The 26,220-nt window shown below is 52.7% G+C and overlaps 1 protein-coding gene across 1 annotated transcript; it reads left to right on the forward strand.

Annotated features, from left to right (window-relative positions):
• Positions 1 to 517: 517 nt before the first annotated feature.
• On the forward strand, positions 518 to 19,151 carry RP1L1 (RP1 like 1). The gene is made up of 4 exons (XM_030810217.1): positions 518 to 1,126; positions 8,807 to 8,948; positions 12,106 to 15,297; positions 15,958 to 19,151. Exons 1-4 carry the CDS (start codon positions 518 to 520, stop codon positions 19,149 to 19,151), a joined length of 7,137 nt encoding a protein of 2,378 aa, XP_030666077.1.
• Positions 19,152 to 26,220: the final 7,069 nt, after the last annotated feature.

Genomic DNA, 26,220 nt, shown 5'->3' on the forward strand with positions numbered 1-26,220 from the left:
TATTGCATCTTCACCTTCTGGGCCACACAGGAGTAGGTGGTAGGGCTGGGATTTTTTTTTTTTTTTTTTTTTGAGACAGGGTCTTGGTCTATTGCCCAGGCTAGAGTGCAGTGGCGTGATCATGGCTTGTTGCAGCCTTAACTTGCCAGGCTCCTACCATCCTCCCATCTCAGCCTCCCAAGTAGCTGGGACCACAGGCGCACATGATCCAGCTAATTTTTGTATTTTTGGTAGAGATGAGGTTTTGCCATGTTGCCCAGGCCAGTCTTGCACTCCTGAGCTCAAGTAATCCATGGGGCTGGAATTTGAACTCAGATCTGTCCCATGCCCAACTTTTGTCCTTCCTTCTGTTCCATCCAAATAGAATCACTTGCCTCTCCATAGTGGAGTGGAGCACATTTGGGGTGGGCAGGAAGCACCTCTATAAAGAAGGGGAGAGACAGGAAATGCCAATCCCCCAAGCTGCTCTCTGACCCCTCTTCCTCTGCCCTGTTACAGCTGCCAGAGCTCCCACATCATGAACAGCACCCCAAGGGATGCCCAGGCCCCGAGCCACCGTGAGTGCCACCTGCCCTCTGTGGCTCGCACCCCCTCCGTCACCAAGGTCGCGCCAGCCAAGAAGATCACCTTCCTCAAGCGAGGGGATCCACGGTTTGCTGGGGTCCGCCTGGCCGTTCACCAGCGCGCCTTTAAGACCTTCAGCGCCCTCATGGACGAGCTCTCCCAGCGCGTGCCTCTCTCCTTTGGGGTGCGCTCTGTCACCACGCCCCGGGGCCTGCACAGCCTCAGCGCCCTGGAGCAGCTGGAAGATGGTGGCTGCTACCTCTGCTCTGATAAGAAGCCCCCCAAGACCCCCAGTGGACTGGGCCCGCCACAGGAGAGAAACCCCACTGCCCAGCAGTTGCGGGATATCGAAGGCCAGCGTGAAGCCCCAGGAACCTCCTCCTCCCGGAAGAGTCTTAAAACCCCCCGGAGGATACTGCTAATTAAGAACATGGACCCTCGCCTCCAGCAGACAGTGGTTCTCAGTCACAGGAATACCAGGAACCTGGCTGCCTTTCTCAGCAAAGCCTCAGATCTCCTGCGCTTTCCTGTGAAGCAGTTGTACACGACCAGCGGGAAAAAGGTAGGCTGTTGGGGTCTGACAATTCCTTGAAAAAGTTCTTTAGACCTCAGGTCAAAATACTCACATGGAAGAGGGAGATTATTCCTTAAAAAGAGGCATTTCATTGCCCTGCTACTAATTAAAGGTAAATAGCATGGAGACACTCATTCAAGTCAACAAATCAACAAGCAGCTGAAATTCACGTTTTTAGGTACATTTAGGGAGCATGTGGTAAGTGGCAGGCATTGTGCCATGCGTACTCTTTTTTTTTTTTTTTTTTTTGAGATGGAGTTTAACTCTTGTCACCCAGGCTGGAGTACAATGGCACGATCTCGGCTCACTGCAACCTCTGCCTTCTGGGTTCCAGTGATTCTCCTGTCTCAGCCTCCGAGTAGCTGGGATTACAGGCATGTGCCACCATGCCCAGTTAATTTTGTAGTTTTAGTAGAGCCAGGGTTTCTCCACATTGGTCAGGCTGGTCTTGAACTCCCAACCTCAGGTGATCTGCCTGCTTCGGCCTCCCAAAGTGCTGGGATTACAGGCATGAGCCACCATGCCCAGCAGCCTTGTGTACTCTTATTGTTGTGTTATCCAATAACCTGTTATTGCAGGAGTTCAGTGCAGGAAACAAACTACTCAAGGTACCTTAAGTAGAAAGTGATTTAATACAGGGCATTGGAGGGCTTCATCTTTGGGAAGCCAGAGAGTGAATTGGAAGCCAGGTCTCCTGGAATGGCTCCCAGCACATTCAGGAAGCTACTACCTCTGCCGGAAGCTGCTATGATTATTGATTTCAAGGACACTTGTGAATGTAATTTTTGCCTTTCCAGGTTCTGCAGAACATGACTTTTCACCAAAGGTGGGCAGAATGGAGGATGGAGGTTGACTGATCTAATTCACAGTCTCCTCAAGGTTCAGTCCTGTTGCTACTTAACATCTGTATGCACCATTCCACCAAAACTTCATAAACATCGTATCACTGGGCATGGTGTGGCTCATGCCTGTGATCCCAGCACTTTGGGAGGCTGAAGCAGGTGGATCACCTGAGGTCAGGAGTTCGAGATCAGCCTGGCCAATATGGTGAAACCCTATATCTACTAAAAATACAAAAATTAGCCAGGTGTGTTGGCACATACCTGTAATCTCAGCTACTTGGGAGGCTGAGGCAGGAGAATTGCAGGAACCTGGGAGGCAGAGGCTGCAGTGAGCCAAGATCACGCACTGTACTCCAGCCTAGGTGACAAAGCCAGAATCCATCGCAAAAAAAAATCCTATCATAACATCATTACAAAAAGTTCATTATAAACATCAGCTACCACAACACGCGCTCATGCAGTAACAGAGCTCTCCTTCCTACAATCAAAAACACGTTCACCTTCTACCCACAATCACATTATCACTGGACCCTTCATCTTCTATGCTGTGACAACCTCACCTTGATATCATCTATCTCAAAGTCTACTTATGTAGTCCAAGACCATCAAAGTACCCTATGTTAAGTAGTATAGGAAATAAAGAACAAAGAAAAGGGAAATTGAATAATATGTATACCTAGCAGAGCTGTGAAAAAAATTAGGCTATCTACTGCAAGGCCTTCGTTGGTGTTTAAAGCTTCTTTCCACTCTCCACTCCCTGTTCCTCTGTCTCCCACCAGCACCTCAGCTGATGATGGTTATGTACTCAGCAGAGTGACCGAACCATATTCCTGAGGGGTCTGAGCCCTTGGGGCTCCTCACTACATGGGCCATGGTCTTGCATTGATGTTTATCCCTGGACATGACAGCCAATGGGCTGCGTGGGTAATAGATGACTTCCTCCCTATCCCATTGTGTAATAGTAGCCCTATTTCCCCCTTGGACAATCAGAACCAGCCACCTCATCCAACACAGAACTGCCTTGTTGCCTATTGGTTCGTTGTCACGAGAAGAGAAGCCTTGTTGTAATGAGTCCACCAACGGTGGTGGCACTCGGCTCTGCAACTGCCTTTTCAAGCTCTCCGCCTCCGGTTGGGGCATCCACTTCCGCTAATTTTTATATAGAGATGGTTCACATGTTGCCGGTGTCTGATCTATCAGGGATGTGGAACAGTTCCTCCCAGCCTTGGGGGAATTCCCCTGAGACCTCCAAACCCATGCCATAACCCATGCAGCTTACTTCTATCCAAAGAACTAATTTTATAGCAAAAGAAATGAGACCGTGGACTAACATCCATGGAATTCACTGTATAGCTTGCAGAGACCAAAACTGCTGGGATGGAAAGCAAAATGTTTGCAGTGAGGTCACAGGTGTAGTAGACTAAGATACAGGTGTCTTAGTCGCCAGAGAAATAGCACTATGTATCAGTTGCCTTTTCAGAGCACATACCACATTCTGGAAGACAACACCCCAACATCATAAAGTGATGTCTTCCAGCTGCTGTCCAAACTGGGTCTTCCGTAGACTATTCCATCGTTCTATAAGTTAGAGCTGCTGTGGGTGATGGGGTACGTGGCCGCATGGTGAATTTCATGGGTGTTAGTCCGTCTTCGCACATCTTTGCTATAAAATCAGTCCTTGCGTGGAAGTAATCTTCATAGGTTTTGGCAAGCATGAGCAAAGCATTCAGAGAGTGCATGGAGGGTGGAGAAGGTTGACGGACCAAGTGTAAAATCTACCTGTGAAGCAGGATTACAGTTGGCACAGATTGCTGAATGCCACCATATCAGAGGGGTTCAATGTCATTAGCTTTCCACCAGGGGTCTGGCTGCATCCCTCAAGGTCTTATATGAATCACTGGTCTCTGCTCTTAGCAAATCAGGCCCTGGGAGCAGAGGTGGCAGCCAGGTTTGCTTGAATGGAGTGGAGCGTCTGCTGCTAGTTGATGCTTCTTTGCCACTTTGTTCAGGAGCCGCCTGAGAATGCCCTGGGGTGGCTGGAGGAAGAGGACGATTGACTCTACAGAGCTGGTCAATGTATCCGCAGGATTTTTACTTTTTGGTAAACATCCACATGGGACACCAATGTTCTCACCCTCTAGGCCAATTCTCAATGATCCGTTCACTGATCCTTCTCTGGACTTCCTGTCACCCATCCTCCAGTCCCCTTCTTTCCAAGCCCCTTGACTGTCAGATTTAACTGCTAACCACTGCCCATAAATTGCTCTAGAACCTCTTGCCATTGCTTCTTTTTAGTAGTCACCAAATCATACTGTCTCCTGGGTTTTCCTTCCCCACTGCCCTTCATGGCTGAAGTGGGTCTGTCATGCAGCAGCCAACTCTTGGTCGTGTCAACATACTCTGTGCAACCATCTGAAAGCCAGAATTGAATCTTTTCTTCTTCAGTTAGCTGGGAGGGGAAATTTCCCGGGAAGTCATAGGTGTGTGCTGAGGAGAGATGGGAACGCGGCAGGAGGAGATGAGCTGGGGTGTGAGCCACCTGCTCGAGTAACTTAACTGAGGCCTCAGTCAAGCTTCTTGAGCCTGATGTAGTCCACGTCATCTCCACCTGGTGATCAGGGGCCACTTCTGCACACCACTCCGCTTTATGGCTTGATGGAACACCTAACACCCAGTTCAGCTGTCTTTCAGCCACCAGCAGAAGCAGTTCTGCATTTGAGTTTTGACAAGAGAAAAGAGACTCTTTGACAGCAGTTGCAGAAGCCCCCAAGTCTTCTGGCCATCCTCGAACTAGGGCTTAGACCTTCAGCTTGCCATTTTTAAAAAGTCGGAAGCAGCCAGCCCACTCCATAGCCCGTGCAGCTCTTACTCTCATTGTAAGAGGCTCGGCAGCCAGCGGAGGGTCAAAGTCCTGCTCTCAGGAAGCACTACTTTCTACTATCAGAGGGGATCATGTAAGAACTCTTTTGTCACTGTGTGCCATGCGCTATGAGTGTCCCATTGTCACCAGTTTATCACCACCTTCAAATCAACCAGATGAGAACACGAATCCCGGATTCCTGTCCTTGAAGGTCCATTGCCTGTGGCCACCTCTGATGTGATACGCTGTATCAGCCATGCTTCAGTACAGGAAACAGAATCTTCTCTCAGCATCTTTTTTTTTTTTTTTTTTTCGAGATGGACTCTCCCTCTGTCACCCAGGCTGGAGTGCAGTGGCGTGATCTTGGCTCACTGCAACCTCTGTCCCCTAGTTTAAAGCAATTCTCCTGCCTCCGCCTCCCCGAGTAGCTGGGACTACAGGTGCCTGCCACCACGCCCAGCTAATGTTTTTGTTGTTGTTGTTGTTTGTTTTGGGTTGTTTTTTGTGTGTTTGCGTATTTTTAGTAGAGATGAGGTTTCACCATGTTGGCCAGGCTGGTCTTGAACTCTTGAGCTCAGGTGATCTGCCCACCTTGGCATTCCAAAGTGCTGGGATTACAGGTGTGAGCCAGTGTGCCCAGCCCTCTCTCGGCATCTTAAGCAGGAAGGAATTCCACTCAGAGGGGCTGATGCTTAGAGATTCAGTGAAAGGCTGGAGGAGCACAGGCTGGGTTCCTGGAAAAGATTCCCAGAGTGTCACAAACCAACCTGTCAGGGATGTCTAGGAAATGCGGAAAGTGGGTTTTGGGGAGTTGCCTCTGGAATGACTGAGCTCTGAATTACCCCACCATTGCTGCAATCCCCAATGGGAAGATGATGGTTACTAGAACAACGAGGGCGTGTTTTGATATCTCAGCGGCACGCGCCTCTCTGCATTTTTGACTTCCTTTTGCTTGTGGCAAGAGTCAGGAACAAAAGGAAGATGGCCTGTGCTTCACTGCCATGTTCCATGCCCTATTCAAGTGCATCTAATTAGTCGGACTTATTTCGCATTTAGATCCCAAGCTGCAAGGGAGTTCAGGAAATGGGCTGGCGGCTTTCTAAACTCTGCAGTACTGGGCCACGCATGGTGGCTCACACCTGTAATCCCAGCACTTTGGGAGGCCGAGGCAGGTGGATCACTTGAGGTCAGGAGTTTGAGACCAGCTGGCCAACATGGGGAAACCCCATCTCTACTAAAAATTCAAAATTAGCCATGCATGGTGGTGCATGCCTGCAGTCCCAGCTACTGGGAAGGCTGAGGCAGGAGAATCGCTTGAACCCGGGAGGTGGAGATTGAACCCGAGAGGTGGAGGTTGCGCCAGTGCACTACAGCCTGGGCGACACAGCGGGACTCCATCTCAGAAAAACAAACAAACAAAAAAACACCAAAACCAAAACAAATCTCTGCAGTACTGGAAAGCACACCAGAAAGAGAGTGGGATAGAAGCAGCTGGTATGGGGCATAGCATTCACTACACAAACTCACGAGGTAACTGATATTACTATTATTAATTTATTAATTACTATTATTAATATTTGAGACAGGGTCTGGTTCTGTTGCCCAGGTTAGAGTGCAGTGGCACAATCTCAGCTCATTGCAGCCTCGACCTCCTGGGCTCAAGTGATCCTCCCGTCTCAGCCTCCAAAGCAGCTGGGACTACAGGCACATGCCACTATGCCTGGCTAATTTTATTGTTTTTGTTTGTTTGTTTGTTTGCTTTTCGTTTTTGAGATGGAGTTTCACTCTGTCGCCCAGGCTGGAGTGCAGCGGCACAATCTCGGATCACTGCATCCTCCGCCTCCCGGGTTGAAGCAATTCTCCTATCTCAGCGTCCCGAGTAACTAGGTTTACAGGCATCCACCACCATGCTCAGCTAATTTTTTTTTTTTTTTGTATTTTTAGTACAGATGGGGTTTCACCATGATGCCTAGGGTGATCTCAAAGTCCTGGGCTCCAGGGATCTACCCGCCTCGGCCCCCCAAAGTGCTGAGATTACAGGCGTGAGCCACTGCATCTGGCTGGTAGCTGATATTATTATCCCCTTGGGACAGATAAGAAAAGTGAGGCACAGAGGTTAAGTAATTTGCTCCTAGTTGCATGGCTGGCCAATGAGAGAGCCAACATTAATGCTTGGAAAGTGACAAAGACCATGCTGTGTGCTTTAAAGATGGAAATACATCCCCAAGCATTGCTCATTACAATGTAATGCAAGGATGTGTGTGAGTTAGTGGCATTACCGTGGACTAGCATGTGCCACATAGACAAATGAGACGAGGTCCCTACTTTCAGTTAGCTACAGTTTAGTGGGTGTGGTGATGGGGAGAGAGCTGGCATAACATGAGTGAACTGGAGAAAAAGACTTAGGATATTTTCACCTAGACTTATTGTAGAGCTATGAGAGTTTCTGTAAATGTAATGACCTCATTTCTCCCCAGGAAGGACTGCGACATGATTATCAACTTTCAGATTCCCTCCTGGATAGTCATTCTTGAAAATGCTCCTTTTTCTGTAGATTTTAGGCTCTACGTCTCCCTAGGAATGGGAGCATCATTTAGTCTTCAGTTTTTTTCTTCTTCCCTGGAGAGTTTGATTGCCTAGAAACATGGCTACATCCATGAACTGATAGACTTGGGTCATGTTTGGAATTTTTGATGGACTAGGAATCTAAATCAAAGAAGAAATGGACCTCGTCATTTAAAACAAACTTCTAGGCTGGGTGCGGTGGCTCACGCCTGTAATTCCAGCACTTTGGGAGGCCGAGGCCGGTGGATCACGAGGTCAGGAGATCAAGACCATCCTGGCTAACACGGTGAAACCCCGTCTGTACTAAAAATACAAAAATTAGCTGGGTATGGTGGCGGGCACCTGTAGTCCCAGCTACTCGAGAGGCTGAGGCAGGAGAATGGTGTGAACCAGGGAGGCGGAGCTTGTAGTGAGCTGAGATGCGCCACTGCACTCCAGCCTGGGTGATGGAGCGAGACTCTGTCTCAAAAAAAAAAAAAGAAAAAGAAATAACTTGTAATTACCTAGGCTGAAAGATCTGGTGCACAACAAACTTCTATGACATGTTTTGGGGAAGAGAATGTAATGTTCCCTCTTTTTTTCATTTTTTTTGTTAATGAGCATACCCTTATAATTCTAGAGAATGACAAAGAACATGCTCTGTGCTTTAAAATGGAAATACATTCCCCAGCATTGCTCATTACAGTGTAATCCCTTAATAGTGCAAGCCCTCAGATCTGCAGGGGCCTCTGGGTCCAGGGACCCGTTTCCTGGAAAGGAATCCTGCAGTGACGTGGCCTGCCCTGAGCCGAGGCATGCGTAGGGGGACATTCTGATGGGTCTGGGGAGAGTCAGGAGCCCAGAGACCATTGCAGGAGTGTGGAAGGGAAGGGGTCACTGTAGGGAGAGTGGTGCCTAGCCCCTCTCCCCTCCACTTGGGCAGAGGCAGAGGCAGCAGACTCAGATTGTGCCAGAAAACACAGGTCAGGCAGCACAGAGGCTCCTCCATTTGGGAAAAGGGTGAGAGAGTGAATCGGGCCCCGCTGTGGGAGCTGGAGGGCATGCTGCTCCAGCTGCTTCAGGGAATACATATTCTGGAGGGTGGACATGTGGGCAGAAATGCAGCCTACAGAAGTCTTTTGCCGCAGGGGCGTCCAGAGTGCTCTTCGATCACAGGCCTCACACCTGGTGGAGGGAGGGGTATAGCTAGAGCGGGAGATCATGGTGGTGGGACCTCAGCCTCCAGCTAGTGATGGAGGTGTTATGGGGAGTGGATAAGACCCCTTCTTGGACCAGGAGTCTGGGGTGAGACGTGCAGAAATCAGGACAGGGCCGGTGAGACTGGATCCTTCCTCCCCCAGGCCTCAGGGTAGAGGGGTTTCTGCAGCCCAGGCCTCCTGACTCCGCCCGCTCCTCCCTCAGGTGGACTCGCTGCAGGCCCTGCTGCACAACCCCTCTGTGCTGGTGTGTGCCGGGCATGAGGCCTTCAGACCCCCAGCCATGAAAAATGCCAGGAGAAGCGAGGCTGAAACTTTATCTGGGCTGACTTCAAGAAACAAAAACGGTGAGTTGGTTTTTGGGTTTCCCCCATCTGATTTGCACTGGATGGTGGTTCAGTAGGGCTGAGTGGATACCCTTCCAGGTAATTCAGGAAACTTCCCTTTGGCCCCAGATCTTGGGTATCCCAGTCATTTTGGGATCTCTCTTGCCTCTTCCTCCTTCTCAGTACTGTCAGTCTTACTTGGGTTCAACATTTGACCAAGATAGGAGAGGGCAGTGTTTGGTATATAAAAGGAACAGAGGCTGGGCACGATGGCTCATGTCTGTAATTCCAGCCGTTTTGGGGGCCAAAGCAAGAGGATTGCTTGAGTCTAGGAGTTGGACACCAGCCTGGGCAACATAATGAGACACTGTCTCTAAAAAAAAAACACAAAAAAATAAGCCAGGCATAATGGCACATGCCTATAGTTTCAGCTACTTGGGGGGCTGAGGTGGCAGGATCCCTTGAGCCTAGGAGATTGAGGCTGCAGTGAGCCGTGATCACATCACTTCACACCAGCCTGGGTGACAGGGCAAGATCCTGTCTCAAAATAAATAAATAAATGGAACAGGCATTAAGAGATCTTGAACTTAAAGTTTCTAGAATCTAAAATAAATTTTATTAAGTACCACAGGCGCAGAGGCTCACACCTGTCTTCCTAGCAATTTGGGAGGCCAGGACAGGAGGATCACTTGAGCCCAGGAGTTCAAGACAAGCCTAGACAACAGAACAAGACCCTGCCTCTACCAGAAACATAAATAAGTAAATGAACAAATTAGCCAGGCATGATGGTGCGTGCCTGTGGTCCCAGCTACTCAGGAGGCTGAGGCAGGAGGATGATTTGAGCCCAGGAGTTTGAGACTTCAGTGAGTCATGATCGTGCCACTGCTCTCCAGCCTGGGCAACAGAGACGCCGTCTCAAAAAAGAAACAACTATAGTAGCCATGACATCATGGCAGCAGTGGGCCGTGTGCGTGACGTTGCATCCTTTCAGGGTCACGATGGTCTCAGGCAACAGTGGTGGCCTGTGTGGGGGTCAAGAGGACTAAAACTAACCATGACCACGGATCATCCATCCATCCATACAACCAACCATATATCCAGCCCAAGAGCCACAGTCTGGACTGTGTTATTTTTTAAAACCACACACGCTTATTTTTAAAAGCACAATTAACAAATGCAGTCTGACGATGGAAAAATTTGGTGAGTAAACAAAGTACTATCCTTTGTGAAAAGCTCAGAAACAACAACAAGCACAGGCTCAGTGATCACTGTGGGTCAGGTACTGGAGGCACAAGGACAGGCTCGGTGATCCCTGTGGGTCAGGTACTGGAGGCACAAGCACAGGCTCGGTGATCCCTGTGGGTCAGGTACTGGAGGCACAAGCACAGGCTCGATGATCACTGTGGTCAGGTACTGGAGGCACAAGGACAGGCTCGGTGATCACTGTGGGTCAGGTACTGGAGGCACAAGGACAGGCTCGGTGATCACTGTGGGTCAGGTACTGGAGGCACAAGGACAGGCTCGGTGATCCCTGTGGGTCAGGTACTGGAGGCACAAGGACAGGCTTGGTTATCACTGTGGGTCAGGTACTGGAGGCACAAGGACAGTTTACTCTGGGTCCCTCCCTGGAGGAGTCTCCAGTCTCATTTGGTTCCTGTGGAGGGGCAGCATTGGGCAAAGCCATCTTCTGCTCAGATGTGCACCTGGGGTTCTTTCGCTGGCCATATGCTCAGCCTCTGCTAGCCCGACCCTTTTGCCACATGTCGGCTCAGGAGATGGAATTCGAAAGCGCTTAGGAGCTTCATTCATTTGTACTTTCTTTTTTTTTTTCCTTCCTTCTTTCCTTCCTTTTTGTTTTTTTTTTTTTTTTTGACAGAGTCTCTCTCTGTCACCCAGGCTGGAGCGCAGTGACGCCATCTAGGCTCACTGCAACCTGCACCTCTCGGGTTCAAGCGATTTTCTTGCCTCAGCCTTCCAAGTAGCTGGGATTACGGTCTCCCACCACTATGCCCAGCTAATATTTTGTGTTTTTAGTAGAGACGGGGTTTCCCCATGTTAGCTAGGCTGGTCTCGAACTCCTGACCTCAGGTGATCTGCCTGCCTTGGCCTCCCAAAGCGCCGGGATTACAGGCGTGAGCTATTGCGCCCGGCTCATTCTTTCTTAGAGCCACTCCTTTGCATCCCCAGCAGCACTTTCTTTTCTTTTTCATGGCTGGGGTGCAGGCTTTACTAGCAGGACCTGAGATGTTTTGCCCAGGTCCTTCCCTGCAGCCATTTATCAACGCAGGAGCTTGATGAGGGTTAGGGTGATAAATCACCACTAATAATCACAGAGCATATAACAGTTTCCAATCAGGGTCAGATGCAGCAGTTTATTGATTTCACCTGCTGTGCTAGGTGTGGGCATGAGGGCGGCCAGGAGGAAGCTCTGGGCACTGCCACTCTGCCTGCCAAGTCTGCCATCTCTCGAGAGCCTACTGTGTGCTAGCAACTATAGAGGAAGTTTTATATGCACAGCCATGCATCAATACGAACTGAACCAATCAATATTATTATGCTTATTTTACGGTTCAGAAAACAGGCTCTGCCAAAAACCACGCAGCTAATAAGCGGCAGAGTTGAGACTGAATTCAGACTCAAGTTCTCCTTGCTAGACGATGCCAGTTCACAGACTGGTAGCTCTGTGGATTGTCATTCTAGAATAGCTCTGCCCTTATCATGCTTTTTTTCTTTCTTTTCTTTTTTTAATGGTCTTACTCTGTCATCCAGGCTGGAGTGCAGTGGTGCATAGCTCACTGCAGCCTCGAACTCTGGGACTCGGGATTCTCCTGCCTCAGCCTTCCGAGTAGCTAGGTAGCTGGGACTGTAGGGGCATACTACCATGCTTAGCTAATTATTTTTTTACTTTTTTTTTTTTTTTTTTTGTAGAGATGGTGTCTCACTAAGTTGTCCAGGCTGGTCTTGAAACCCTGAGCTCAAGCAATTCTCCTGCCTCGGCCTCCCAAAGTGCTTGGATTACAGGCCTGAGCCACCGCGCCCAGCTGTTGCCGTGCATTTTGGAGGCAGTGGTGATGTTCAGGTTGTGGGAGGCTCATGACTGTTTTATTCCTTTACCCTGATGCTGCCACCATGGCTCACAATCTTTTCCTCTTTTCTTTTCCTCTTCACTGCATGCCAGGGAGCTGGGGGCCAAAGACCAAGCCGAGTGTGATCCATTCGCGGTCCCCGCCAGTCAGCAGGCTACGGCTGACAGAAAGGCCCAGTCCTAGCAACCCCCCGGTGGGCCCTGCTCGTGACAGGCACCCTCAGGACACGCCAGTGCAGCCGGGCCCGCTGGTGGCCGGTGATGACATGAAGAAGAAGGTCCGCATGAATGAGGACGGTAGCCTGTCCGTGGAGATGAAAGTCCGCTTCCACCTGGTCGGCGAGGACACGCTTCTGTGGTCCCGGAGGATGGGCAGGGCCAGCGCCCTCACGGCAGCCAGTGGGGAAGACCCCGTCCTGGGGGAGGTGGACCCCCTCTGCTGTGTGTGGGAGGGCTACCCTTGGGGCTTCTCAGAGCCTGGGGTGTGGGGACCCCGGGCCTGCAGGGTGGGATGCAGGGAAGCGTTTGGCCGAGGCGGGCAGCCAGGGCCCAAGTATGAAATCTGGACGAATCCCCTGCATGCCTCCCAGGGAGAGAGAGTGGCGGCTCGGAAGAGGTGGGGACTGGCCCAGCATGTCCGCTGCAGTGGCCTGTGGGGCCGTGGGGCTGCCGGGAGGGAGAGATGCAGCCAGGACAGTGCCAGCCCAGCCTCCAGCACTGGCCTCCCCGAAGGCTCGGAGCCAGACTCCTCTTGGTGCCCCAGGACACCGGAGGACGGGGTGGACAGCGGCAGCCCCTCTGCCCAGATAGAGGCTGAGCGGAAAGCTGGAGGGAGCCTGGGTGACAACCCCAGCCTGTGCACAGATGGAGCGGGGCTGGGCAGCCCAGAGCAAGGCGGCCGTCTGACACCCAGGGCCCGGAGTGAGGAGGGGGCTTCTTCGGACTCATCGGCCAGCACCGGGTCTCACGAGGGATCCAGCGAATGGGGTGGGCGGCCCCAGGGCTGCCCAGGCAAGGCAAGGGCCGAGACCTCTCAGCAGGAGGCCACCGAGGGAGGCGACCCCGGTTCTCCAGCCATGAGTCTTTCATCTTTAAGGAGTGAGGGCCTGCAGGCAGAGATGGAAGGACAGGGTACCGAGCAGGCCAGGGGGGCGTCTGTGACAAGGGAGCCTCTGGTTCCGGGCCTTTCTGGCTCCTGGGACTCGGAAGGAACCTCTTCCACCCCTTCCACCTGCGCTTCATCCCAGCAGGGACGGAGAAGGCACAGAAGCCGGACCAGTGCAATGTCCTCACCCAGCAGCCCTGGCCTTGGCCGAGTGGCCCCTAGAGGCCACCCCAGGCATTCTCACTGCTGCAAGGACACCCACAGCCCACTGGACTCCTCTGTAACCAAGCAAGTGCCGAGGCCTCCTGAGCGGCGAAGGGCCTGCCGGGATGGCTCAGTGCCACGATCTTCTGGAAGCTCATCGAGCACCAGGATACAGGCCTCCGGGAACCTGAGACCTCCCTCCTCAGGATCTCTTCCTTCCCAGGACTTTCTGGGAACCAGCAGTGCCACTGTCACCCCTGCAGGCCACTCGGATTTTGCTTCTGGAGTCTCCCCCCACAACGCTCCCTGTGCAGAGTTGGCAGGGGACACGGGGTCCAGGACATGCTCGCCGGCCCCCATACCGCCCCACACATCCGACTCCTGCTCAAAGTCTGGGGCTGCCAGCCTGGGGGAACAGGCCAGGGACACCCCTCAGCCCTCCTCACCCTCGGTTCTGCAGGTTGGACAGCCTGAGCAAGGGGCGGTGGGCCCCCACCAAAGCCGCTGCTGCTCACAGGCTGGGACACAACCGGTCCAAGAGGCCCAGTGGGGACCCTCCCCTGAGGCCCGCTGGCTGTGTGGCAGGTACTGTCCCACCCCGCCCAGGGGGCGGCCTTGCCCCAAGAGGCGCTCTTCCAGCTGTGGGAGCACCAGCAGCAGCCACCGAAGCGCTGCCCGGGGGCCAGGTGGGAGCCAGCAGGAGGAGGGGACACGCCAGGCAGGCCCCACGCCGTCCCCGGGCCCCAATTCAGGGGCATCGAGGAGAAGCAGTGCCAGCCAGGGTGTGGGGTCTGGGGGGTTTTCCCAGAAGACCTCAAGGAGTGGGGGAGACCCCCAGGGGCAGGAGGAGGCCAGTGGTGTGTCACCCAGGTCTCTGCCCCGCTCATCTCCAGAGGCTGTGGTCCGTGAATGGCTGGACAACATTCCAGAAGAGGCCATACTCATGACATATGAGATGGCGGACGAGACCACAGGTGCAGCCGGGGATGCCCAGAGAGGCCCCGAGGTGGACCCTGGGGATGACCATTCTCTGGAAGGCCTGGGGGAGCCAGCTCAGGTCAGACAACAGCCCCTGGAAGGGGACCCCCGCCAGGACCCGGAGCCAGAGGGTGCCCTCCTGGGGAGTAGTGACACTCGTCCCCAATCAGGAGAGGGTGTCCCCCAAGGGGCAGCTCCAGAGGGAGTTTCCGAGGCCCCTGCAGAGGCCGGAGCAGAGAGAGAGGCCCCAGCCGGCTGTGAGGTGAGCCTGCGGGCACTTCCTGGCCGGGTGTCTGCCTCCACGCAGATCATGAGGGCGCTGATGGGCTCCAAGCAGGGCCGGCCCAGCAGCATGCCCGAAGTGTCTAAGCCCATGGCCAGGAGGCTCAGCTGCTCAGCCGGGGCCCTCATTACTTGTCTGGCCAGTCTTCAGTTATTCGATGAAGACCTTGGGTCTCCTGCCAGCAAAGTGAGGTTCAAAGAGTCCCCTCGGTACCAGGAGCTGCTCAGCATCTCGAAGGACCTGTGGCCAAGATGTGACCTTGGGGAAGACCAGCTGGACTCAGGCCTCTGGGAGCTCGCATGGAGCCAGGCTCTGCCAGACCTTGGGTCCCATGCCGTGACGGAGAACTTCACGCCCACGTCCTCCTCTGGTGTGGACATCAGCAGCGGCTCTGGAGGCTCAGGGGAGAGCAGCGTACCCTGTGCCATGGACGGCACCCTGGTCCCAGAGGGGACAGAGCTACCCCTGAACACCTCCAACCAGAGGCTTGATTCCAGAACTTCTGAGAACCCAGAGGATCTGGAAAACCAACAGCAGTGTTGTTTTCCAACGTTCTTGAACTCCCGAGCCTGCGCTTGTGCCGCCAATGAGGATGAAGCAGAAAGAGACAGTGAGGAGCAGAGGGCGAGCTCGAACCTGGAGCAGTTAGCTGAAAACACAATGAAAGAAGAAGAGGTGCAATTAGAGGAAACTAAAGAAGAAACAGAAGGAGAAGGTCTGCAAGAAGAGGTGCTGCTGTTAGAGGAAATTAAAGAAACAGAAGAAGGGCTGCAAGAAGAGGGGGTGCAGTTAGAGGAAAGTAAAGAAACAGAAGGGCTGCAAGAAGAGGGGGTGCAGTTAGAGGAAACTAAAACAGGGCTGCAAGAAGAGGGGGTGCAGTTAGAGGAAAGTAAAACAGAAGGGCTGCAAGAAGAGGGGGTGCAGTTAGAGGAAACTAAAGAAACAGAAGAAGGGCTGCAAGAAGAGGGGGTGCAGTTAGAGGAAACTAAAACAGGGCTGCAAGAAGAGGGGGTGCAGTTAGAGGAAACTAAAACAGGGCTGCAAGAAGAGGGGGTGCAGTTAGAGGAAACTAAAGAAACAGAAGAAGGGCTGCAAGAAGAGGGGGTGCAGTTAGAGGGAACTAAAGAAACAGAAAGGCTGCTTGAAGAGGGGCTGCAGTTAGAGGAAACTGAAGAAACAGAAGGGCTGCAAGAAGAGGGGCTGCAGTTAGAGGAAACTAAAGAGACAGAAGGGCTGCAAGAAGAGGGGGTGCAGTTAGAGGAAATTAAAGAAACAGGAGAAGGACCACAAGAAGAGGAGGTGCAGTTACAGGAAACTAAAACAGAAGGGCTGCAAGAAGAGGGGGTGCAGTTAGAGGAAAGTAAAGGAACAGAAGGGCTGCAAGAAGAGGGGGTGCAGTTAGAGGAAAGTAAAGGAACAGAAGGAGAAGGACATCAAGAAGAGGGGGCACAGTTAGAGGAAACTAAAGGAACAGAAGGAGAAGGACAGCAAGAAGAGGAGGCGCAGTTAGAGGAAATTAAAGAAGAAACAGGAGGAGAAGGGCTGCAAGAAGAGGGGGCGCAGTTAGAGGAAGTTAAAGAAGGACCAGAAGGAGGACTGCAAGAAGAGGCTCTTGAAGAGGGTCTCGAAGAGGAAGGACTTCCAGAAGAAGGAAGCGTCCAGAGGCAGGAATTGTCAGAGGCCAGCTCTCCGGATGGGAAAGGCTCCCTGGAAGATGATCCAGTCCCGGAGGAGGAAGCAGGAAGAGGATCTGCAGAGACATGCCCCCCAGAGGGCACAGAGGAACTCACAGAGCACCCTAGTCATCTCAGTGAGACGGACCCAAGTGCCAGCGAGAGTCAAAGTGGCTCCCAGCTTGAGCCTGGCTTGGAAAAGCCGCCCAGAGCCACCATGATGGTCCAAGAGCACACGCGGGCCCAACCCACCCAGGGGACTGCAGAGAGGAGCTCTTCGGTGGCCTGCAGAGCGGCTCTGGACTGCGACCCCATCTGGGTGTCCGTGTTACTGAAGAAGACGGAGAAGGCCTTCCTGGCCCACCTTGCCAGTGCGGTGGCTGAGCTCCGAGCACGCTGGGGCCTGCAGGACAATGATCTGCTGGACCAGATGGCGGCCGAGCTGCAGCAGGACGTGGCCCAACGCCTCCAGGACAGCACCAAGAGAGAGCTGCAGAAGCTCCAGGGTCGGGCGGGGCGGGTGGTGCTGGAGCCTCCCAGGGAGGCCCTCAGTGGGGAGCTGCTGCTGCAGACCCAGCAGCGCAGACACCGTCTCCGGGGCCTGCGAAACCTCTCGGCCTTCTCTGAGCGGACCCTGGGCCTGGGGCCCCTCTCCTTCACCCTGGAGGACGAGCCAGCCCTCAGCACAGCCCTGGGGAGCCAGCTGGGCGAGGAGGCTGAGGGCGAGGAGTTCTGTCCCTGCGAGGCCTGCGTGAGGAAGAAAGTGAGTCCTACGTCCCCCAAGACCACAATGGGGGCAACCAGAGGTCCCATCAAAGAGGCCTTTGACCTGCAGCAGATTCTGCAGAGGAAGAGGGGAGAACACACCGATGGGGAGGCAGCAGAGGTGGCCCCTGGCAAGACCCACACGGACCCCACGAGCACCAGGACTGTCCAGGGAGCTGAGGGAGGGCTGGGGCTGGGCCAGGGGCCTGGGGTGGACGAGGGTGAGGACGGGGAGAGGAGTCAGAGACTCAACAGTGACAAAGATCCCAAACTGGGGGAGGCAGAGGGAGATGCAATGGCTCAGGAGAGAGAAGGGAAAACCCACAACAGCGAAACCAGTGCGGGCAGCAAGCCGGGGGAAGCCGAGCAGGAGGGAGAGGGCATAAGTGAAAGGGGAGAAACTGGGGGCCAGGGCTCTGGGCATGAGGACAACTTGCAGGGTGAAGTTGTGGCAGGAGGTGACCAAGATCCAGGACAGAGTGATGAGGCCGAAGGTATAGAGGCCCTGGAGGCTGAAGGGGAGGCCCAGCCAGAGTCAGAAGGTGTAGAGGCCCAGGAGGCTAAAGGGGAGGCCCAACCAGAGTCAGAAGGTATGGACGCCCAGGAGGCAGAAAAGGAGGCCCAGCCAGAGTCAGAAGGTGTAGAGGCCCCAGAGGCTGAAGAGGAGGCCCAGCCAGAGTCAGAAGGTGTAGAGGCCCCAGAGGCTGAAGAGGAGGCCCAGCCAGAGTCAGAAGGTGTAGAGGCCCAGGAGGCAGAAAAGGAGGCCCAGCCAGAGACAGAAAGTTTAGAGGCCCAGGAGGCTGAAGGGGAAGCCCAGCCAGAGTCAGAAGGTGTAGGGGCCCAGGAGGCAGAAAAGGAGGCCCAGCCAGAGGCAGAAAGTGTAGAGGCCCAGGAGGCAGAAAAGGAGGCCCAGCCAGAGACAGAAAGTGTAGAGGCCCAGGAGGCTGAAGGGGAGGCCCAGCCAGAGTCAGAAGATGTAGAGGCCCAGGAGGCAGAAGAGGAGGCCCAGCCAGAGTCAGAAGATGTAGAGGCCCAGGAGGCAGAAGAGGAGGCCCAGGAGGCTGAAGGGGAGGCCCAGCCAGAGTCAGAAGGTGTAGAGGCCCCAGAGGCTGAAGGGGAGGCCCAGCCAGAGTCAGAAGGTGTAGAGGCCCAGGAGGCAGAAAAGGAGGCCCAGCCAGAGACAGAAAGTGTAGAGGCCCTGAAGACTGAAGGGGAGACCCAGCCAGAGTCAGAAGATGTAGAGGCCCTGGAGGTTGAAGTGGAGACCCAGCCAGAGTCAGAAGTTGTAGAGGCCCCAGTGGTTGAAGGGGAGATGCAGGAGGCAGAAGGGGAGGCCCAGCCAGAGTCAGAAGGTATAGAGGCCCTGGAGGTTGAAGGGGAGACCCAGAAGACAGAAGGGGATGCCCAGCCAAAGTCAGACAGTATAGAGGCCCAGGAGGCAGAAGAGGAGGCACAGGAGGCTGCAGGGGAGGTCCAGCCAGAGTCAGAAGGTATAGAGGCCCTGGCGGCTGGAGAGGAGGCCCAGCCAGAGCCAGAAGGCGTAGAGGCCCTGGAGGCTGAGGGGGAGGCCCAGCCAGAGTCAGAAGTTGTAGAGGCCCCAGAGGTTGAAGGGGAGATGCAGGGGGCTCAAGGGGAGGCCCAGCCAGAGTTGGAAGGAGAAACTCAAGGTGAGATAAAGGGGAGCCCTCAGGTCAGTCTAGGAGATGGCCAGTCTGAGGAGGCTTCTGAAAGCAGCAGCCCAGTCCCTGAGGACAGGCCCACTCCACCCCCCTCCCCAGGTGGAGACACTCCCCACCAAAGGCCAGGCTCCCAAACAGGCCCTTCCTCCTCCAGAGCATCCTCTCGGGGCACCTGTTGGCAGACAGACTCAGAAAATGACCATGTACGTGGAGACATAAGGAGCCCTGACGCCAAGTCCATGGGGGCCCCTCATGCAGAGAGGAAGGCCCCCAGGATGTATCCAGAAAGTTCCACTTCTGAGCAAGAAGAGGCCCCTTCGGGCCCAAGGACTCCAGAGCTGGGGGCCAGTGAAGGCTGTGACCTACAAGAGGACCAGGCACTCGGAAGTCTCGCCCCCACCAAGGCAGTGGGCAGGGCAGACGGCTTTGGCCAAGATGACTTAGATTTCTAGACAAGATCAAGCTACAAACCAATCACGACCTTGGGAGCTCTGTTTTTATTCATATTTTTTCTACAAAACTGAGCAAAGTTCAGTCCAATGGAGACGTCCACAGTACATGGACAAAGACCAAGGACTTGCCAAGGACACAGCCCATGCCATGCTGTCCCCCGACTCTAAATCCAGAAGCTTCAGAGAGCTCTGTGGCCCATCCCACATGCAGTGTGAAGAAAGGGGGGTCTGCGGATCTGCCCGGTTATCGGAGGTCAGCCCGGCTCCCATTCATGTGTCTGCAGAGCCCGAAAGGTGCAACTGATTGGAAAGGCTCCAGTTTAGCTTTTGTTTGTGGGTCTGTTTTCTGCTAGCGAGTGTTTCTCTCCGTCTTTTCCCTATTGATCTCCTGTTACTTTTCTCCTTGGCCTGTGTTGGCACTCACCTCATTTGACTTTGAGGTGCTTTTTTTCTAGTCTTGAATATATTTGGTGACTCTGCAGAAATACCTGGGCAAAGCAGGTAACTTCAGAGTCATTGGATAAAGTTTGATCTCAACCCCAAAGTCCAAGTCGTTTTTCCTTAATTCATACTTTTTGTAATGAAAAAATGGAAAATGCAAAAAAAAAAAAAAAGCAGAAAGAAATGAGTCTGTCACGCAGAGACTTCTGTTAGCAATTGAATGTATTTCCTTCTCCTCCTAACCATTTTACAGTCGAGACGATTCTTTATATATATATTTACATATGTTTTAAAAACTTAACAATGTAAGGTTTTCCCCTATTTATCTTAAAATCATCATAAACCTATCCCTTAACCCCTGAATAATGTGCCGTTAATGAGTATATTGAATACTTTCTCATTTTCCTATTTTTGACCTTTTAGATGGTTTCCCTTATTTTGTTCTTAACACTTTTTTTTTCCTTGAGCTTCTAATTAATTCCTTAGGATAGACTCCTAGGCATGGAATTACCGGGCCAAAGGATATCAATATTTTTAAGGCTTTGATATCCTGCAGCCAAACTGTTTTTTCTAAAGATCTGTACTCATGGTGAGAGTATGATCAGTGTTTGGTATTCTGATTAAAATTGAAAAATCATCTGCAAATTTCATTGGCAAAAAAATATCATTTTAATGCAGTACTATCTTAGATATATCTTTGATAACTAATGAAATTAAATTTTTTTCTAGGTTTTAAAAAACTATTTGAAAGTAAATGATGTGTGCATGCTTTTGACCCATTTTTCTACTGAGATGCTAGCTTTTTTTCTTTCAATGAATTGATTTGCCTGTGCCCTTTATAAATTTTTTTAAATTCTATTTCTCATTTGTAAGATTTTAAAAATGCCCTCTCTGCAGACCCTTCAAAAGCAGGGCTTAGATTGAGCCCCATGCACGTAGAGAGCGCCTAGATGGGGTAGAATGTCTTTGACTGGTTCTCACTGGCTTTCCTGCATATACCAGAGCATTTTGTGGCATCCAGATGTATTAAAATGGAGTGTGTGCTACAGTGGCAGGTACTGCCCACCAGTTATCTAAATGTATTCACATAAAGCAAAGGTTGGGTATCTGTTGTCTCTACATGTCTGCAGTCTTCTATCTCCAAATGGAGATGTTATTTAAAATTTTTGACATGTGCCAGGCATGGTGGCTCACATCTGTAGTCCCAGCATTTTGGGAGGCCGAGGCGGGCAGATCACCTGAGGTCAGGAGTTCGAGACAAGACTGGCCAACATGGTGAAACCCCACCTCTACTAAAAATACAAAAATTAACAGGGCCTGGTGCTGCATGCCTGTAATCCCAGCTACTTGGGAGGCTGAGGCAGGAGAATCACTTGAACCTGGGAGGCGGAGGTTGCAGCGAGCCAAGATTGTGCCACTGCACTCCAGCCTGGGTGACAGAGTGAGACTCTGTCTCAAAAAAAAAAAAAAAAATGACATGTTTTAAAAATGTTCTGCAAAGGTGATTCCTTAAGGTGTTTACAATAAAAGCATAATTTTATATAAATGTAAACTGTGATATATTTCGGGGGTAGTGTTTGTTCATATTGGATGAAGGGCTGGTGAAGAATTACACTCACAAGTCACATGTCAATCAGAACTGGCATCTTAGCTAAAAGCCCCCAGTGGAACAGATTGCACTGTGAGCTTGTTCTGGAAATGGTGACATGCAGGGGCGTGCAGCACTTGTCACCACTACTGGCTGGCATTGAAGCATCCACCGGGCACCTCTTCTGTGATTTGAAGTTCCCATTCATCCTCTGAGAGATGCTCCAACCCCTTTGTTTCACTCCCTGCCCCCCCAAATGCTAGTGACAGCCAGCCCTGCCACCTACTGACCTGGCAGCTCATTAAAATGGCATCGTCCATCTCTAGTTAAAAGAGCATGCAATGAAAAGAGCATGGGACCTGGAGCTGAAGGACCTGGGCTGAAGTCCCAGTGATCCCAACTCAGTGTCACCATCTGCGAAGTGGGCTAAATGATGTTTTCCTCACTGTAGTGTTGAGAAATAGATAATATGAAACTTTATTAAACATATGGTGGGGACAGATCCATATTTTAATTATAACTGCTAAGTATTCAATGCCTTCAATGTGTCAGGTATCGCACTAGACTCTTGACATAAGTGATCATTTGTGAGATTTAAACTTCTCGACATATCTGTGAAACAGGCAAGTAGGTGTTCCATTTCACAAATGGAGAAACCGAGGCTTAGGAGAGAGACAGACTTGCCCAGACTCACACAGCTAGTTAGGAACAAAGCCAGGATTTAAACTCAGATATTTCAGACTCCAAAGTCCACATCTTCCATTGTATCATAATTTTTCTTTTTTGTTTTGATTTAGATCTGTAAATAAACACCTTAGCTAAAGGTAGCCAAAACCTTGTTGAATGACTTTACTGCAAAATAGTGAATAGTGACAACTTAGGGGAGTAAATTAAATGGGATTTTTGGTTCAGCTGATTCCATTCTGCCTCTAGCAATGTTCTCCTTCCGTACAGATAGCATCAGCAGCTGATAACCTGGGTTTATAAAGCCGATCATTAAACTGAAAAGTTATCTGCATTAAAATGAAGTTATCTGCCCGTGAGATTCTCCTTTTAGTTTACAAACACACCCGCTTTAAACCACCCTGCCCCATATGTCTGTACTTTATATTTAAAAAATTTGTTGTTAATGGACAACTCTGTGTTTCCTTCTGACCTGGAGATAAAGAATTTCAGGGCCATCGGCTGAGAGGATTTTTGTGCCTTCTCCTTGATTCCTTTCTCTACAGCACTCTTTTAGCATCTCTGAAAATGCTGGCATTCATGTAGCCTCAGCCTGCCCCGAATCAAAACCCATGTTATGTGTCACTCAAATGCTGACAAAGCAACCATAGTATCAGAATAATGGGAAAGCTTTTGGCCAGGGGAGTTTCTCCTTGAAGGGGAAGGGGAAGGAACGAAGCCTTTCTCTCCTGTCTATTGTGCAGCTGGTGGGGATCAGAGACTCCAGTTGAAAAGGATCACCATTTAGGGGTTAGAACCAAAGACACGTGTCCAGCCACACACCTGGAGATGCTGATTTCACCAGTCTGGGGCAGGGCTCCAGCACAGTGCTCTTGGAGGGGTTCGATGTTCAGTGGAGGTGGCTGATGGCTGATTCAGTCCAAAACCCCACAGCTGTATGAGTGGCTGAGCCCAGACCAGATTCCAGGCCTTTCTCCATTTGTCACTCATTATCCCCCATCGCAGAACTCGCAGAGGCCCTGCAGAGAAATGCAGGCAGGCAGCAAAGCCACTCCCTTGTCATCCAGACCCATTGTCCCCTCACCCACATGCCCCCATTCCTCTCCATTCACACTCCCTCGGTCGTTGGGGTCTCCAAGCGAGGGCAGTCTGTGTCTCCAGAAGGGCCCATCTAGCCTGGCCAGGGGAGAAGGGGACCCATCTTTAATCTTATGGGGCCTTCAACATAAGCGCTTGGTTGGAACGGGGAGGTTCCTGAGGTTTCCAAAGATGTCACAGGCAAATGGGCTTTTTTCTTTCACTTAAATGAACATGAAAACCACCTACGGAGCTTTAAGATGAGCAGTTCCACTTACGAAATTCTGATCCAGTGTGTACGAAGCCTAGGAATGTGCATTTCACCAAGCACCCAGAGGAAAGCAGGCACAAACCCCCGCCTGCCTGCATTCTACATCCGGGCCACCCTCCCACCAGGATGTGTGGTCCTCGGAGAGTCTCAGCACCTCTCCCCAGCCCCAGCCCAACAAACACACACGGACACGCACACACATGCGCACACACAGACAGCTGCTTCCCTGCTGTCATTAAGTAGTCTCCCCAGGGGACAGTGGGGGTCAGCCAGAGTCAACCTCCCGCTCTGTCTCCCTCTCCGGAGAGGCAATTAGGGTGGATACGGAGCCATCTCCCTCCTCTGACCCTCCTGCCCCCCTGTCCACAGGCACAGCTGGCAGCCCAGGCCCACGTCTATGGAGATGGGACTCAGCTCACACAGACACACGCCTGGGCCGCAAAGGCGCCAGGGCTCGCTCCCTCTCACTAACCAAGTACCCCGGGCAGAGGGACCCTGGCTTGTTTCGTGACTTCCGCTGGAGCCAGCCAGGCCTGGCCTCCTGGGATCATCGGCCTGGGGTCTGAGCTGAGCCTCCAGATCCGGGGGGGGCGGCAGCCTTATGGCGCACATCCAGGGACCAGGTCTCCAACCTTTCATTGGTTCAACCCTCACCCTAAGAAGCTGACAGAGCCCACCTGTGCCCTCCTGGGTCCCACATTTTGAGACCTGGTTGGGGTGATCGTGGTCCCGGGCACTCAGATTGTGGGTGAGGACCCTGCAGCCCTGTGGGTGGGGAGCTTACTACCCCCTGCCCTGCCCACCTCCTCCATCACCTCTTTCTCTCCTCCCCTCTCCACTCACCTCCCCCACAACCCGCTGGGCCCTGAATCACTGCTGGCTATGATCATATTTTCCAAAGGCTGGGGTGTTCTCAGTCATAATATCCCTAGACGGTGTTGGCCAGCACTCCTAAGGCACTGACCCCAGCTCGGTGACCATCTCCGGCCCTCTCTAGCCCAGCTCTGGCGCCTCGAAGGGGGAACGTCGGTGTCTCCCTATCCTCCACCCACTGCCTGCCTCTGCCCTCAGCCCCCCGGGTGAGCCCATCCGTGCTCTGCTGTTCCTGCCCCTGGTTTTGGGCAGGGGACTCCCAAGTCCGTGGCTCAGGCCCAGGTTGTCTCTCAGCTCCCTTCACCACATTGCCTGGGAGCCACACACCCAGAGCAGGAGGCACCCTCTGTCCTTGTCCTCAGCCTGCTCTTGTCCCCATGGCTAGACCTGGCCCCCGGCCATCCCAGGCTTATCCACCCCCACCCCCAGCTCTCAGCCCTGAATCTACTAAAGCTGCCCCAGGCACAGCAGTTCCTGCCTTCCCAACCCCTCCACCTGCCTCCTCAGGGTGTCCCCACATCTAGACTTCCCCAGGCCACTCTGTCCTCACCACTTGCCACCACTTACCTCTGGAAAAGAGAAACCTCACCATGCTGCCTCTGCCTGCAACCACCCAAGGGCCTCTCACCACCCCCAGCCACGTCCAGCCCATCCGCCTGGGTTCTGCTCCCACCATTTCCCTACCTCCCTTACTCCCCTCCTCCTCCTTCTCTCTCCTCCCACCCCTCCCCCATCCTAGCCTGCTGTCCCCTCCCTCTTCACCCATCTTCCTCTTGCCCCAGCCTAGCAGCTCCCAGTGTCCAGGAAGCCACCAGTCCAGCACCAGATGCCTGGGCCTGCAGGGCCTTTGCTCTATGGAGTACTCCGTGCCCGTCCTGGGCACAGGACCCACAGGCTCACACCGGCCTGGGCTAAAGGGCCTTTGCCGTCTGGAGCACCCAGCCCCTTCCTGGGCTCAGAGTGTACCCACAGGCCCACACACCACTGCCTTGGAGGTCAGGGCTGCCCACGGCCCCTCCTGCTGCCGGCCTGCGGACAGTCACCTGCACATCACAGACACGTACCAAAAGCCTTATTGTTAATGACTTGGAAAAAAATGTGCTTTTACTAAGATGTTTTGCTGAAGCTCAGGGACGAGGAGGAGGTTTCCTCCCGACTCCTTCTCCCAGGAGGGTGGCTCAGGCGCATCCTGCCCGGACCCTGTCCTGGAGGCAGCACCTGGGGGCTGAGGGCAGGCTCTGGGGTGCACCGAGGGGTTCCAGCCTCGCTGCACCAGGAGCTGCCTTTCGCTTAACTGCCTACATCTGGAAAGGAGGAAATTAATTGTCCCCGCCCCACTGAGCTGTTGAGGTGGCCCTGAGACAAGGCTTCTAAGCCATCAGCTGCCCCTGGTCACCACGAACGCTCCTTGTTGGCAAATGTCATCACTCTGTTCCTTTTTTCTGTCTTTCTTTTTGAGACAGAGTCTAGCTCTGTCACCCAGGCTGGAGTGCAGTGACATGATCTCAGCTCACTGCAATCTGCGCCTCCCGGGTTCAAGTGATTCTCCTGCTTCAGCCTCCAGACTAGCTGAGATTACAGGCATGCGCCGCAACACAAGGATGATTTTTGTATTTTTAGTATAGACGGGGTTTCACCGTGTTGGCCAGGCTGGTCTGAAACTCCTGACCTTAGATGATCCACCCACCTCGGCCTCCCAAAGTGCTGGGATTACAGGGGTGAGCCACCGCACCCGGCCACTGTGTTCCTTTTTTCTAGCAGAGTTGGGTATGTCAGTCCAAGAAAAGCAACTTGAGGTATTTTTATTTGGGGGTGAGGGAGTTTCCCCTAAGACCAAGGCTGATACGCTCCAGTGAGAGGGGAGCAGGATGTAGGTGGACGCTGTGGACACTGCAGGCAGCAGGGGCCTCCCCGAAAGCAGTGGGACAGTGACGCTTGGTCCAAGCTTGTGGGACGACCTTTGATGCGGGAGATAAAAGTGGGGGATATTCCAGATGGAGGTGGCCACAGGAGTGTGGAAACAGAGAGGCCAAGCGTGGACTCGGATGTTGAACAGGGAATAGTCAGGGGCGCAGGTCAGAGAGTGCGTGGATGTGTGCGGGGCCCCATTGCTGAGGCCCTTGGGCCTCCAGACC

The sequence above is a fragment of the Nomascus leucogenys genome, chromosome 4 (assembly GCF_006542625.1).
Source record: "Nomascus leucogenys isolate Asia chromosome 4, Asia_NLE_v1, whole genome shotgun sequence".
In the NCBI taxonomy this organism is placed as follows: domain Eukaryota; kingdom Metazoa; phylum Chordata; class Mammalia; order Primates; family Hylobatidae; genus Nomascus; species Nomascus leucogenys.